Source organism: Andrena cerasifolii, chromosome 12 (genome assembly GCF_050908995.1).
Source record: "Andrena cerasifolii isolate SP2316 chromosome 12, iyAndCera1_principal, whole genome shotgun sequence".
In the NCBI taxonomy this organism is placed as follows: domain Eukaryota; kingdom Metazoa; phylum Arthropoda; class Insecta; order Hymenoptera; family Andrenidae; genus Andrena; species Andrena cerasifolii.
Window position 1 is genome coordinate 11058218 of NC_135129.1, and position 14907 is coordinate 11073124.

Below are 14907 nucleotides of genomic sequence, written 5' to 3' on the forward strand. Positions count from 1 at the left end.
ATGCGTTTTCCATGATTATTATCAGCAGACAAAGTACTCTTGAAAGAATACGCAGAACCAAAGAAGCAATCAATATTATTTGCTTTAAATTACTTATGTAAGTACCTATCGATTGTGTTCCTTGAATAGACTCCATAAACTCCATTAAACTCAACCGAAATCTAAGCAAAATGTCAGTGTCTTGGAAAGAACCTCCGCACAATCACAGTATTCTCTCCCTCATATATTTCAAGCGATTGAACACAATATCTGCAGAAACAGTTGACCCATTTACTCAAAATTCCTCAAGAATATTATACGAAACTATTCAAAGCTGGCCTAAGGTGTCACCACAGCCTATCTTCAGTGTATATGTGTAGCGGGAATAAGAGAATGTTCATCGGGGCTGCGGGGGTAAATAGTTTCCACGAATACAAAATACAGCAGAATCCCCGCAGAACTCAGCTGCAGTGTTTGACGTATTAACGGCGAGCAGCGTCGCTCCTCTATCCAGTTGTTCGCCCTTAATGCATTAAATTGATGTGAAAACGCATCAAAGGAGCGAGGGTCCAGCTTTATCCGCCATATATTACGCGCACACTGTCATGGCAACTTCGTAACCTGAATACGGGCAACGTTATCCCGTGCTCGGAGCAGCTCGTTTGTGCTGCTGGAAATCAGTAGGTGTCCACCTCCGAGTACGTGCCTAAATCAAGCCAGTAGAGATTATCTGTTGCGTTTAGAATACGCTGTTAAGGATCCAGCCTCCGCCCCCTCTCGATTTCAGCCTTCTCCCTGCTAGAATGCTATGTTTCGAGCGGGATTTACGTTGGTACTAATGCTGGGCATTGGCTGATGATATTGATGTCCAAATTGCCAGATAGAGAAGGAAGGCGGACGTAATATCGTTGACGAAATTGCTGGCAGGCAACGAGATGATGTGTACAGTGGCTCGGGAATTTCAAAATAATAATACCGCTCGGATTACCTGAACAAGCATTATCTTCTATTTTCGAATTGGGGAAACTGAACGAGAGCAGTTCTCATAATTATACATTCTTCCGCGTTCACGCGAACCAGCCAGGGAGTGGCTGCGTTCGGTATTGTTTCGCCTGGACGCGGAAGGATCTTTGATACTTTGCTGCTGGTATTATTCTCACATTTTTATCGATTCGAGATTCCCGGGAGTGACGTCAAACACGAAGCAGCACGACGCTCCACCTCTATTGTTATTATATTCTCCTCATGCAGAATTTCGATCTTCGATTGGAATTTCAGGCTCGAGCTTGCAAGCTTTCTAGCTCTGAGAAATTCTTGCGAGTGACGTCAGACTCGAGGAATTTTTTAAAGTACCGGGGAAGGTACTAGCTTGTTTGTTATTATGTGTATCCTGTTGGTAGGAAACCTCGGTTTTTAATTGGAATTTCAAGCTCGAATCGCACTCTGCTGCTGTTATGACCTTTTAAACAGCATTTATCATTTCTGGTAGATTATTTTCAATGTTTCTAATACAAGTGGGAAGCAGGATTCTTGTGATTATATTTAACTATTGGCACCACTAAATCGGTCAATAATTATAGGCTACGTTCGAAATGCTTGAATATATTTCCTGCAAAATGTTGCTGTAATTTTTAGCAGGGATTAAGGAACAACAATAGAAATTAATTTGCACGAGTTGAGCTTGCGCGTATCTCCTGCCGCGATCTCATGCAAATATTTTAATTGGAAACACTGTGTCTTGAGTTCGCGTGGTTTTGCTTAATTGAAACAAATGGCGTGGCGAGCTGCATAGGCCGTAATCCGTCGGAATCCGAATTCGCACGCGAGCTTAGTATGAAATTAATGTAGATTCTATTATACGTGAAATAAGGTGGAAACTGTGACGGTTGAATCTTAATTCAGTAATTCCTCGTGGCCTAGCGAAATTTCGTTCCACGATCGTTCCACGCTTACACTTATTCTGAAAAGTTTATCGAGCTTAAAACGGGTACAATGTTGGATCGATGTAAGTGCATCGATTCGTACAGAATCTTATAAACAGAGGAGGCAATTAAAAACGAAAAGATAAGGAAGTGGATTATTTATAGATTTTTAGCGTAAAGTAGAGGACGAATTAAAACAGAAGCAATAATGTATAAATTCTTAAAGAAATTCCCGATTTCTTAAATAAATTAGTTTTGTAAAAATGGTGTGCTTTATATGCTCCATAAGGTGGACAATTTTTCGCGCGTATTTCAAAAAATTCGTTTTCAAACAAAGAATCCATACGTGCAACGGAAACTACACTCATATAGTTTATAAAAAGAAAATTAAATTTGATTTCGGGCCAGCTGTTCCATAGTTACACATTCGACCAGCGCGCGTGGGGAGTCTAGAAGATTAATTAATATATTACAATTTATGCATGTTCTTCTATTTATTTTGTTTTATAGTCTCTTAAGACACTGTACTAAAGGTAGGTAATAAATAATTTATATGAAAACTGTAAATTATTCCTGAAAAAATTCTTAAAAATGGCTTACTTTTCCGGCCGTCACAGTGGTGTTCCCCCTTAAACTTTGAAACCGGAATTGAAAAACGACAATGCTACAATTTTTCAAAATTCCGTATTTAATAAATATCCAGTGAAACAGCTGTAGTCGATCGGCGAGGGAATAATTTGGAAAGGACGTTACAAAGTGGGAATGTGCCTATACTCTGTCCCGCTAATTCCTCCAAACTAGGTCCCTTTCACTTTTAGATCTTCGAAAGAAACAAACTAACTCACAAGTACACAGTATTAGCCACACAAACGGGACAAATCGCATCTCTCGTTTGATTGCAGCCGAAAGAAAATGGTGGAGAGATTCCGCTTACAAAGACTTTGCACCATTCAACCGTTTCATCTGCCATTACCTTGTAATTGCAACCAAACAGAAGATACCATTGTCCCACTTTAACGAGCCTCCCCGTGTTCCCGTATTGGGAGCAAAGGACAGTGTAAATAAGGGAAGACAAGGGCGACATGTTCCAAACCAGTTGCTTAAATTATTTATTGCTCTAAAATCGCGCGGAGGAGTCTCAGAGCGACCGAGTTCATTCTCCATGGGTAGGAAGCGTCCTACTTCGACGGACCGGCCGCGAATGCCTTCCTGCAATCGTTGCAGCAGCGCATACAGGCTGAAAGTTGCAAGGATGGCCTCGAGCAGGCTGACACTCGATCCGGCAATTTGTCAATTTGCCCTTGCCGGGGAATTATTGCGTCAGGCTATGCTGCGCAGACGTTGGCCCCGGCCACGCGTGTTCGCGTGGCGGGGAAATAATTAACGGATCCTAATGTTTAATATCAGCTCGCAGGGGGGCTGAAATGATTGCCCCGCGATGCGGAACTAATGTCGTCTAATGATGGATATTGCGCCCCGCGAAATATACCGCGCGATGTGTTTAACACCGAAGACAGAGTTATATTATTGCATGGCAATATGGCAACGACGCTGCCATCTTCTTAACAAGCATTCGCGTGCGAAATCGGTGGAAATAAAATTCTGGCGAGGAGGAATCTCCTGGATTGTTTGATCCGTACAAAATGAAGAGAATAATGCATATAGGTAGTCGGGCGAGTAAATGAAATGAAGTAGGAGGTCTACCTAAGTGCAAATATAAAATAATTATGCTCCGACGCGACGCGATTATGTTCACACAAGGAAAACCGCATTGAGAATCTCGCGCAACGTAAATACTTATTAAATAACCACCGCGAATAGTAGGATAGTCACGAGGTGGTTCCATGACTCACCTGTTTGACTAGATACTGTGGTCTCGCAGTTGATGCAACTCGAAGCACTGGCTCGTGCAACGCGAAGTGGAATTTTAATCACCGCCTACAACAGAAAGGAATTTCGTTGGATATGCAGCTCGATGAACTTTAATCTGCTATCTTAATTTACGCCAGTGTTATCGGGCCTGAGCAGACAGTGACATCAATGGAAACACAGACTGTGCTTAAAATTCAAGGTAACCCTTTTTAAAAGCAATGATGCGTTATTTTTCTTCCTCCTTTTTTTTTAAATTGTGGAAACTGTGCAACTTCCAAGCAGGTTTGTTTCAAAGCCTACAGTTAAGTGTTTTTACGATACATTATTCCTGATTATTTAAAGGAGCAGAATAACTAAATTCGTAAGAATATAATTTCTATCTCATCTGATTTAAAAATCATTTCATTCAGAATAGTTCAGTGTATTAAAGACTGTACGAATCATTTTAAAATTACAGTTGACAGATCAATTAAAATAATAGTATCTTTTGACACAAAGCTGGCATAGAGAGGGATAAAGAAATATTAGAATTTCCTTTATATTCTTTATAATTCCCGCCCTCTTTCTCTCTATTTCGGGGATCAGCAGTAGCTCTCGCCGTGCAGAACGCGTGGAAATTCCGCGAAACATTTCTGAATAAATAGATGACCTAAAATCCATTTCAGATTAAAAGCCCGCGAATTTGTTATCGTCGACTCGCCTTATGGAGAGGACTTTGTACCGTGATGCGTCAGTTGTTCACGAACGTGCGAGCTCGTGCGACCTCCGCTCTGTTTTCTCGGCACGTCGGTGTCGAAGTAAGCGATCACTTCAGTCTAATCCTTTAAACTATCTCCTCCAAATAAAAAGCACTCCCACATCGCCTCCATAATAACCAGAATCCACTGCAAACCCCATGGATCCATCGATAATATTAACCGTCGTGATCGCCTCTCTGATCCTCTACTTGTACCTGAGCAAGCAACAGGACCCCTTCGAGCAGCACGGACTGCCGTTCAAGAAGCCAGTTCCGATACTCGGCAGCTCATGGCGAGCACTGCTACGTCTCCAGCCGTTCGCCAACATGGTGGAGGAGATCTACAACATGGCGCCTGAGTCCAAGTACGTGGGCCTCCACCATCGAATGGCGCCAGTGGTGATGCTCCGAGACCCGGTGCTCGTGAAATCCGTGGCCATCAAGCATTTCGACCACTTCCCGGACCACAGAGGCTTCGGGGACGATGAAATCGAGCCGTTCTTCGGCAAGAACCTTCTGCTGCTCCGCGGGGACAGGTGGAAGGAGGTCCGAGGGCTGCTGAGCCCAGCGTTCACCTCCAGCAAGCTGAGGTCTATGTTCCCGCTGATCTCAGCCTGCGCTGTGAACGCTGGAGAGTACCTGGCGGCGCTTCTCGAGGAAGAAAGGACCATCGAGATGAAGGACACGTTCACCAGGTACACCAACGACGTGTTCGCCAGCTGTGCGTTCGGCATCGACGTGGACTCGATGAACGATCGGTGCAACAGGTTCTACGAGCTGGGCAAAGAAGCTCTGAACATCCACAGCGTTTCCTTTATCAAGCTTATCGTGCTGCACTTCTCTAAGAGACTCTCGAAGCTTCTCGATCTGCAGCTGATAAGGCGAGAGGTGAAGGAGTTCTTCGAGGACGTGGTGTCGAGTAGCGTCAGAAGCAGGGATGAAGAGGGCATCGTTCGACCAGACTTGATCCAGCTGATGATGGAGACCAGAGGGAAACTGGGCCCAGGGAAGGAGCTGACTATCCAAGACATGACTGCCCAGGCGTTCGTCTTCTTCTTCGGTGGCTTCGAGACCACCTCCAGCCTCATGTGCTTCGCTGTTCACGAGCTCGCTGTCAACCCCGAGATCCAGGAGAAGCTGCGGAGTGAAATCGACGAGACGCTAAGCGACTCCAAGGGAGTGGTGACTTACGAGGCGATGAACGAGATGATGTACCTGGACGCCGTGATCAAAGAGACCTTGAGGATGTACCCTGTCGTGCCCATCACCGATAGACAGTGCTCGAAAAGGTTCGAGTTGCCTCCAGCTATGCCAGGACTGAAGCCCTTTGTTTTGGAGGAAGGTTCGCTCGTTTGGTTGCCCATCTACGCGATTCAGCGCGACCCCAAGTACTTCGAGGATCCAGAGAGGTTCGACCCAGGTCGATTTTTGAGCAACGGTCAGGTGGTTAATTGCGGGGCTTATGTGCCGTTTGGAATGGGGCCCAGAGTTTGCATCGCGAACAGATTAGCGATTCTGCAGGCCAAGGTGGCTATGTTCCATGTTCTCGCGCGCTGCCAGCTGGAAGTTTGCTCGAGGACTTCTGTGCCCATGGTCTATGGCAAAAGAGCTTTCCTCACGGCGGAGAAGGGATTTTGGCTGCAGGTTCGACCTAGAAATAACCCACTTGTCTCTGGTCCTCTTTGAGTGCAGGGAGTTACTTGGAATAATGGGTTACGATCAGGGGTCGAATGACTCAACTTATCTGAGAGAGAAATGGGTTTAAATCGCTGTACTAATAATTATAATGGAAATAGAGTAGTTACGTAAGACTGCTGAAGAGGTCAAACAATCTTCCTGTTTGCGGCGATAGACTGGATGTACTGGCAGAAGCAATAAATTTAACAAAGTCATGTATCACTATCGTCGCAATCTACAAATATTTTTTAACCACTATGAGTGTTTTTCAGAAAGCTGGCTGCTGGAAGTCACTCTCGACGTTCCCCAGCTAACTCTTCTGCAAACAAAACTAGCGAATATCAAAATTGACGCGGCATACAAGTTCAAGGACTCTGCTATCGCGTAATCCCAGCGCGCGTCGCTTTACTTTCGGTCGGGTTATTATTCTCCAAGATAACGCGCCACTTCGTGGAAGCGAAGATCGCCATTATCGTGTCGCGGTGACGGAATTTTTTTTACAATCGCGAGACTACCGAGGAACGCACGGTATATCGTACGCTTGGCGGAGCAGATTTTTCCGCGTGCGTGACAATAAAACGAGTCTCGCGAGTCCCCGGAGCCAGCAGTCGATCGACAGACTTCGTCCCAGCGAGATCAGTCCTTGTCCCCGATTATATCGCGGCACCAACCGCGGACAAATATCCAGGCTTCGAGCGCTATCAGAGCGGAGTGTCTCTGAGTAGTAAGATTATTCCAACATTCTGTGAAATAGAATTACAAGTGCGTCGAAATCAGGATAAAGTATCCGGCGCCAGCAACCGAGTGCTAGTGTTTCGATCGAACGGCGAAGGCGATCGAAGGTAAGAGTCGGAGGAGGAAGCGTGCCACGCAGTTGTTCCATGATAAACGCTTAAGTGCATCGCGATGGAAGTGTGGTCGATCGTCCTGGCGTTGGCCGCCGTGGTCCTGGCGACTTATTACTACTGCAGAAGGATCTACAGCTATTTCGAGGAGCGCGGTGTGCCGTACAAACGGCCGTTCCCTATACTAGGCAACCTGTGGGCGGCATTCTGCCAGCGCGCCACATTCGCTGACATGGTTCTACAGCTGTACAATTTCAAACCCGAGGCCAAGTACCTCGGTTTCTACGACTTCTCCACGCCCGTGGTGATGATCCGAGACGTAGAGCTGCTGAAGTCGGTCACCGTGAAGAACTTCGAGCACTTCCCGGACCACAGGAGCATAATGACCGACGCGATGGACCCTCTGTTCACCAAGAACCTCTTCGCCCTACGCGGCGACCGATGGAAGGAGGTTCGCGCGATGCTGAGCCCAGCCTTCACCTCCAGCAAGATGAAAGCCATGTTCAAGCTGATGCGCGAGTGCGCCAACCGGTACGGCGATACTCTAGCGAATCTACCGGCGGGGAAGACGACGCTGGAGCTGAAGGACGCGTTCACCAGGTACACGAACGACGTGATCGCCACGTGCGCCTTCGGGATTAACGTGGACTCGATGAACGATCGCGAGAACAAGTTCTACGTGTACGGCAGAGAAGCCACCAGCTTCGGTAGGCTGCAGTCGCTGAAGTTCTTCGTGGTGAGGAGCCTGCCGTGGCTGGCTAGATGGCTAGGCATGAGGATCGTGAGGTTGGAGATCGCCAAGTTCTTCGAGGACCTGGTTGCCTCGACCATTAAAGCCAGGGACGATAAGGGTATCGTGAGGCCGGACATGATCCAGCTGATGATGGAGACCCGAGGGAAGCTCGGCCCGGGAAAGGAGCTGACCATCGAGGACATGACCGCCCAGGCGTTCATATTCTTCTTCGGCGGGTTCGAGAGCACCTCCACCCTCATGTGCTTCGCGGCATACGAGGTGGGAGTGAACCCGGAGATTCAGAAGAGGCTACAGAACGAGATAGACGAGGTCCTGGAGCGGTGCAACGGCGGCGAGGTGACGTACGAGGCTATCAACGATATGAAGTACCTGGACGCTGTTATCAACGAGGCGCTGAGGATGTACCCAGTGGTGGTCGCCGTGGACAGGGTGTGCGTGAAGCCCTTCGAGCTGCCCCCGGCTCTGCCTGGCTTGAAGCCCCACACGGTGCAGAAGGACGAGTTTCTGTGGATACCGATCTACGGGATCCAGTACGATCCAGCCCACTACGAGGAGCCGAAGAAGTTCAACCCGGACCGGTTCCTCGACGACCCGAAGAAGATCTTAAACTCCGGCACGTTCTGGAGCTTCGGCATGGGCCCCAGGATGTGTATCGGCAACAGGTTCGCCCTGCTGGAGGCGAAGGTCTTGCTGTTCAACATCTTCGCTCGCTGCGATTTGAAGCCCTGCTCCAAAACCACCATACCCATGGTCCTCAGCAAGAAGGGCTTCCAAATGACCGCGCAAGACGGATTCTGGTTCGACGTGCAACCGAGGAAGACCGAGCGACCCATCCTCGTCAATTCTGTGTGCAGACAGGCTGCTGCTTGCTAATTATCGCAATATGGACGATTGCTAGCTTGACACATTAGGGTTCGTTAATTCTATCGTCTCATTAAAAGCTTCCCGCGATCGAGCGACGTTTCAAACGAATCTGCGCAGAGGGACTTTGTTGTATATTAAATGGGACTTTGCTATGCGCGCGGACTGCAATGTGTTGTTTTTTATTGGGATGTAGGTATAATTGATCGTGTAGTGTAGTGGGAAGTTTTATCGCAGCATTTGCATGATCGTAGAAGAGATTAATGTGAGTAGTTTGGTTGATTGGAGGGAGATAGTGTCATCTTTGGATTTTATGGTATTCGGTTGATTAGTGTAAAATGCTATTTTTTTCTTAATGAAAGGTAGAAACGAAAGTCCTACGAGAATGTGGTACGGTTTATGGAGTTTTTATAACGACTTTCCATCGATGTTCCAGGCTATGGAGGCTATTGGACTCTTGGAACCTTTTGGGTTACGATGGTTTCATTTCTGTTTCTCGAAGAAGCTTTCGCCACTGTAGCTCGAACTGCGTGCTTCGAAGATCGGCGTTCGATGTACATAGGTAATTCAGTCTGTGAACGATCAGTTGACTTTATTTACCCGGTTCGCAAAATGGAGAACGTGGTAAAATGGAAAATTTATTTGGGGCAATTACATTTAAACATACAATTTACTAGTTTATAAAATTTAGGTGTACGTAGAAGAAAATTTTGTAGTCGCTAGTTATAAACTGGTTACAGCGAGTAGAATTGTTAATTACGCTTTGAAACTTTACAGTATTGGTCGCTACCCAGAGTTAGAGAATTTAATCGCTATTTTGATAATTCACTCTTTCTTGTACATGTGTAGAAAAATTACTGAATCTATTACAGTAATATATTTGCTACTATATACGCGACTATATCTCTTGAATAAACTGACTGTACAGTGTACAGGTGCTAACTCTAATTCCTAAACGTGTCATCTAGTATCCTTCCAGTGGGAGACTTCCGAAGCAAATGGGCGAGTCACAAGTAAGTACCCATGCTTCTTTCATACTACAAGAAGTCACTTGAAGCCAACTAGTAATCCACGTGAATCCGTATTTCAATCCGCAACAATTAATCGTCACAACTGCAACGAGAAACAGGAACACTAGCATCTATTTCTACCTCCAATTTACTGAGCGCGTTAACGCACAGTGTTCAATTAACTGTTGATTCGAATTGCGCTAGCCAAGTCGACTTTGAACGTTAACAATTACTTCTGCCACGAAGGGAACAGCGCGTGAAACGAGTCAATTCCCCTCCAATCATTGGCGTAACAGGAAGATGATTTACTTTAGTGAAGAAATAAGTCAGACGAAGGGTTAAGTGAGAGATTGTGATGCGGAACAACTGTGAAATTGCAGCTTGGGACGCTGCGCCCGCGACGTCCACGTGTCTCGAGGTGGTGTTCACCCGAAGAACGGGGAAGTGAGAGACGATGAAAAAAAAAAAAAGATCAGCTTCTCGCGTGAGTTCCGACAGCAATAATGGACGCCCCGCTGCGTGTCCATCTCAATTACGATCTCTTGAACGGCCTAGCCTCCTCTGCATGGCTGACACGTAACGCGGAGTCATACGTGCCGACGTATAACAGCCGTGTAATGTATTCCGGTACGTGATCCGACCATGTCAAAGACGCGATACGACCTTGTGAATGTTGCTTTAATGAACGCCCCCCGCGGATCGAAGCCGTCGACGATTCGGGCCTCGCGTTTAAATAATGCGCCGCGTGGTTCCGCGGGGCGAGTTCCGAATCGATGAGAATGAATTTTATTCCGACGAGTGGGAGATTAAGCTTGGAACATGAGGGCGGAAAGGATGCATTTGGTTTTGAAGGATCTGGTCCCTGAGAAATGAATCGACGTATTCGATGACTTCGTGAATCTACTGTTGCAATCGATTGTACAAATTTTAATTAGTAGAAGATTTAATTTTGGAGCGCAGGAAAGGGAAGGGGAGGAGAGTTTGCACCGATGCGGTCGATCTTAAAAATTCTGGTCAGTGTAAAATGAGAAGCTCGATGTTTTGATTCCACGGGTATGAGGCTGCAGCGCAAGATTTCTTGATGCAAAAGGCGAATGCTACGAGTTGCACCGGTGCAATTGACCCACTTGCATCGGAGCCTTCGTGCCTTGACCACGCTTCGTGGAATTGTGCGTTGCAACGGCAGAATTGTGGAGCCAGTGAACGAGGCTGTTCATTTTCAGGGTGAAAAAAACTTACAGTGTATAGGAGCTACGATACTTTAGCTACGGGTTTCCCAAGATCCATGAAATTGGGTGAGTTCGAAGCATTCGTCAATTAAAAATCGACCAGCTTTGCGTAGTTTACTTCAGACATTAGCAAAGCAGCCAAGCGATCAATTGAAACAATTTAGAATTCTTTGTAATTACGGGCCACACACCGTTGCGCTACTAACTCCACAAAAGGGCAATGTGTTATTTAATAGCAATTTAAATTAAAAACTCCATTATGCAACACTTACCGTGAAGTGGGGGAACATTGGTAGATTTTTGTAACATTTTGTTATGTATTATAAAAGGGAACATTTTTACATTTGCTTTAAGTACCTATCGTATTATAGCATTGCATCTTCTTTGGTGATTGTACTACAATTGTGAAAATGCTTGTCCTTTTCTTTCTTTAATAAATGTTCATTAATTCCCAATGGTCTCCCAGTTTACGGTAGCACCTTCGGTACGTCCGTTCTGCGATTCTGTTAAGATACAGTCGCGACACCCTGTGGCGTGCAGGGATTTCTAAAAAAGATTATTAAGGTGTCCTCGATAAACGAAAAGCAATCTGAGCAGGAGCAGATTATCGTTCGACTTCCTCTCGGTGTTGTTAGAAGTCCCCTTTCCGACCCAACAACCCTTAGGTGCCCTAGGAAATATCTGGCAAGTTGACTCGATAAAACTACCCCTCCCTGGCGTCCCCGCTTCCCTCTAATGTAATTCACTCTGCCGATGGTACGGTATACACGAGGGTTCCAGCGTAGGTTAGCGATCGAAGGAAGAGCTTGAAGAGCAAGGTTTTGGTCAGAATTAATGAACTGAAGATCGCAAGGGGTGGATCCATGCAGTGTATTGTCTTGTCGTGCTCGCGGGGGGAGGTGCGAGCCGAGGGCTAAAAGAAACCGGGGAATCTTACTCACATTTCTTCTGCCCTTCTTCTTCCGAATGGATCCTGTAAATGTATCCCCCTCGTTTATTGATTCCCAGTCGCTAAGGTATTGTAAAAGAAGCACGGAACAATTGGGATATGTTCTCCAACTTGCCAGACCCATCCGCGAGGCAAGAAAGGCGAAGAAAAATTGCAAAACGATTTGTCTACATGGGTAATCATTACGTGGCGCAGAGATAGACTTGTTAGCTTACTTACGCACGATATTAGTTAGATACGATATCATACACCTGTTCTAGACGGTTGGAGTTCGGTTTCTTATCGAATACAGATAATTCCTCACGATAGCTAATCATTTCCCGATTTTCGAATACGATTATTTATAAAAAGGATAGGAAAGGTTCTCATGGTTGCGTTAAAATACATCCACGTACAAATGATTTTTCGATCAAGTTGTATTATCAAAACTCAAGTATACAATTTTGTTCCAATATTCATACATGGCACAATATCAATTACGTAATAGCTTACAAAATGAAACGGAAATAGTTTAAGAACAGTAGGTTTCGCAAGATTAGTTTCATATTTCAAGGGGAAGCTTTACAAACCACTGTCTAGAGTGGAGGAGGACTAGAGTACCTAAAGTATTTCTTAATCACGTAAAGTTTGATCTGTGATTGACTAAAAACAGTGTGCAAAGACCCCTCTCTCCAACGTAACTCACTATTTCAGTCTTTCCCTACCTTTTTCGAGTCCCGATCCCCTTTTATAATATTTAAACAATATCTCCCCCCTCCGTATAAGGCAAGGTTACATCATTAATAGAATATGGCAGTATAAACTTATTAAAATAAATAAGTGCTAAAAATCGTCAACTAAAAATAACCACGGCGACACAAAGGCTGGGAATCACTGCACTGTTTTTAAGGTGCATACAATTAGTCACCTGTTGCTCCCGAAGCTGTCAGCGACAGATCAACCGAAGGAAGCCTGTCACCCGTTTACTCGTCCCCTTCTACCTTGCACGTGCCATTGGTCACAGGCGTGCGAGCCACTGGATGGGGATTCTTTCTAGCCTGGAACTGCACCCAGAATCCGTCTTTAGGTATCGCGTCGAATGGATTGGGGCCGATTTCCAATGGTATCTTGGTCTTCGAGCTGCGCTTCACGTCGCAACGGGCTAGAACGTTGCATATCAGTGTCTTCATATTCGTCAACGCGAACCTGTTGCCGATGCACATCCTCGGGCCGGCTCCGAACGGCATGAACGTGCCAGAGTTCATGATCCTCTTGCCGTCGACGACGAACCGTTCCGGGTCGAACTTTCGAGGGTCCTCGAAGTACGTCGGGTCGGTATGAAGCGCGGCGATCGGGAACCACAGATTCATTCCAGCTTTCACGAGGAACGGCTTGGCTCCGGGCACCGCCGACGGCAGCTCGAAGTCCTTCACGCACATTCTATCCAAAAACGCCCCTATCGGGTGCACCCTCATCGCCTCGTTGATCACCGCGTCCAGATACTCGATGCTGTGAACGGCGTCGTAGCTCAGCTGACCGTTCCTCTCTTCCAGCACCTGATCGATCTCACTCTGCAGTTTCTCCTGAACCTCGGGGTTCGCTGCTAGCTCGTGAAAGATGAACGACAGCGTCGTGGAGACTGTGTCGAAGCTGCCGAAGAAGAAGGTGAATGCGTGAGTGGTGATGGTCTTCATGTCGAGCTCCTTGCCAGGCTCGTTCCTGTTCCTGGCCTCTATTAGAAGCTGGAGCATGTCTGCCCTCTGAATACCCTGCTCGTCCCTGGCATTGACCGTTGTGGTTACCAACTCCTGGAAGAACTGTACGACGCTATTCCTGATCAGCCTGACGCGCAGTAGGGTCGACAGCTTCGTCGCGTGCCGGATGAACAGCAGTTTAACGCTGTTCACGAAGCCGGAGAAGAACATCGCTTTTCGCCCGTTCACGTAGAACGCGTTGTTGGGGTCCCTGATCGAGTCCGTGGTGATGCCGAACGCGCAGCTGGCGATCACGTCCACGGCGTACTTACCCCATAATCTCTTCAGCTCGAGTTCACGGTTGCCCTTCGACAGGTAGTCGGCGAAATTCTCCGCGGAGCTGACCATCAGCGGGTGCATGCCCTTCATCTTGCTGGACGTGAACGCAGGCGACAGCACGCTCCTCATGTTCTTCCATCTCTCGCCTGTCATGGAGAATATCATGTTACTGAACAGTGGGTCCGTAGCCTCGTTCGTGAGTGAACGATGATCCTGGAACGAGTCGAAGTTCTTCACAGTCACGGACTTTATCAGCTCGGGGTCGCGCAGCACGATCATCGGTGTGGCGAAGTCGAAGAACCCGAAGTACCTCGCGTCGGAATGAGCATTGTATAAGTCGTCTATCAGCTCTATCAGGTTCTGCTGTCTGAACACGGTCCGATGCATGTTCCCTAGGATTGGCAGTGGCGGAGTGTATGGAACCCCATACTTCGCGAAGACGTCCCGATTTCTGGTCAGGTAATAGCCGATGGCGATAAACACCGCTACGATGGAGAGCACAAGCGACAGATGCTCCATTGCGGTGGAGCTGGTCCGCAGTTGGATAGCGGCTACTGTGTCCCAGTCGTAGTTGCCTCTGTCCTAATGCTCGGAAGACTGAGTTTCTCGCACGAGTATCATTGCTTATATAACGCACCACCGTGCACGCGATATATGTATTCCTACGCAGGAACGGATGCGGCCGCTCGACTTCCTCGCTTTCTTCTGGATCGTTCAATCGCGGGGTATCTATCGTACCGATGGCAATAGGGATTGTGCATTGAGCTTGCTAGACTAATTTTTCAGCATTTCTTTAGAATGTCTTTATTTCAAAATTGCAATGCACTCGCATCCAGGTGGCTTAGAATTTCGATACTGCATGGGATGAATGTAGAAAATATATGTACCTAGCCCTTGCACTTTTTGTTGCAGAAATCTGTGTTCTAGAGGAAAGAAAGATGGAATTGATTGAAGCAATTTTTGGGGTATTTGAAGTGGAAAGGAGAGCTTGTATCTGTGATTCTGAGAATACTATTCGAGCAGTCAGTTTGCGCTGTAAAGGGCCCTATACACGTTGAGAT

The 14907-nt window shown here is 46.7% G+C and overlaps 1 protein-coding gene and 1 pseudogene across 1 annotated transcript; one reads left to right on the plus strand and one right to left on the minus strand.

The window, feature by feature from the left end:
• The first annotated feature begins 4540 nt into the window (after positions 1-4540).
• Positions 4541-9594, plus strand: LOC143375368 (uncharacterized). Its single transcript, XM_076824372.1, has 2 exons — positions 4541-6192; positions 7075-9594. Exons 1-2 carry the CDS (start codon positions 4669-4671, stop codon positions 8656-8658), a joined length of 3108 nt encoding a protein of 1035 aa, XP_076680487.1. The 5' UTR covers positions 4541-4668; the 3' UTR covers positions 8659-9594.
• A 2638-nt stretch (positions 9595-12232) lies between these two features.
• LOC143375599 (cytochrome P450 9e2 pseudogene) lies at positions 12233-14459 on the minus strand (annotated as a pseudogene).
• Between the last annotated feature and the right edge of the window lie 448 nt (positions 14460-14907).

What these genes read in the sequence shown, in the direction of transcription:
- LOC143375368 (XM_076824372.1), top strand. Translation starts at nt 4,669, where the DNA reads ATGGATCCATCGATAATATTAACCGTCGTGATCGCCTCTCTGATCCTC. An exon ending in CACTTGTCTCTGGTCCTCTT is followed by an intron (nt 6,193 to 7,074) that starts TGAGTGCAGGGA and finishes GTTCCATGATAA; the next exon opens with ACGCTTAAGTGCATCGCGAT.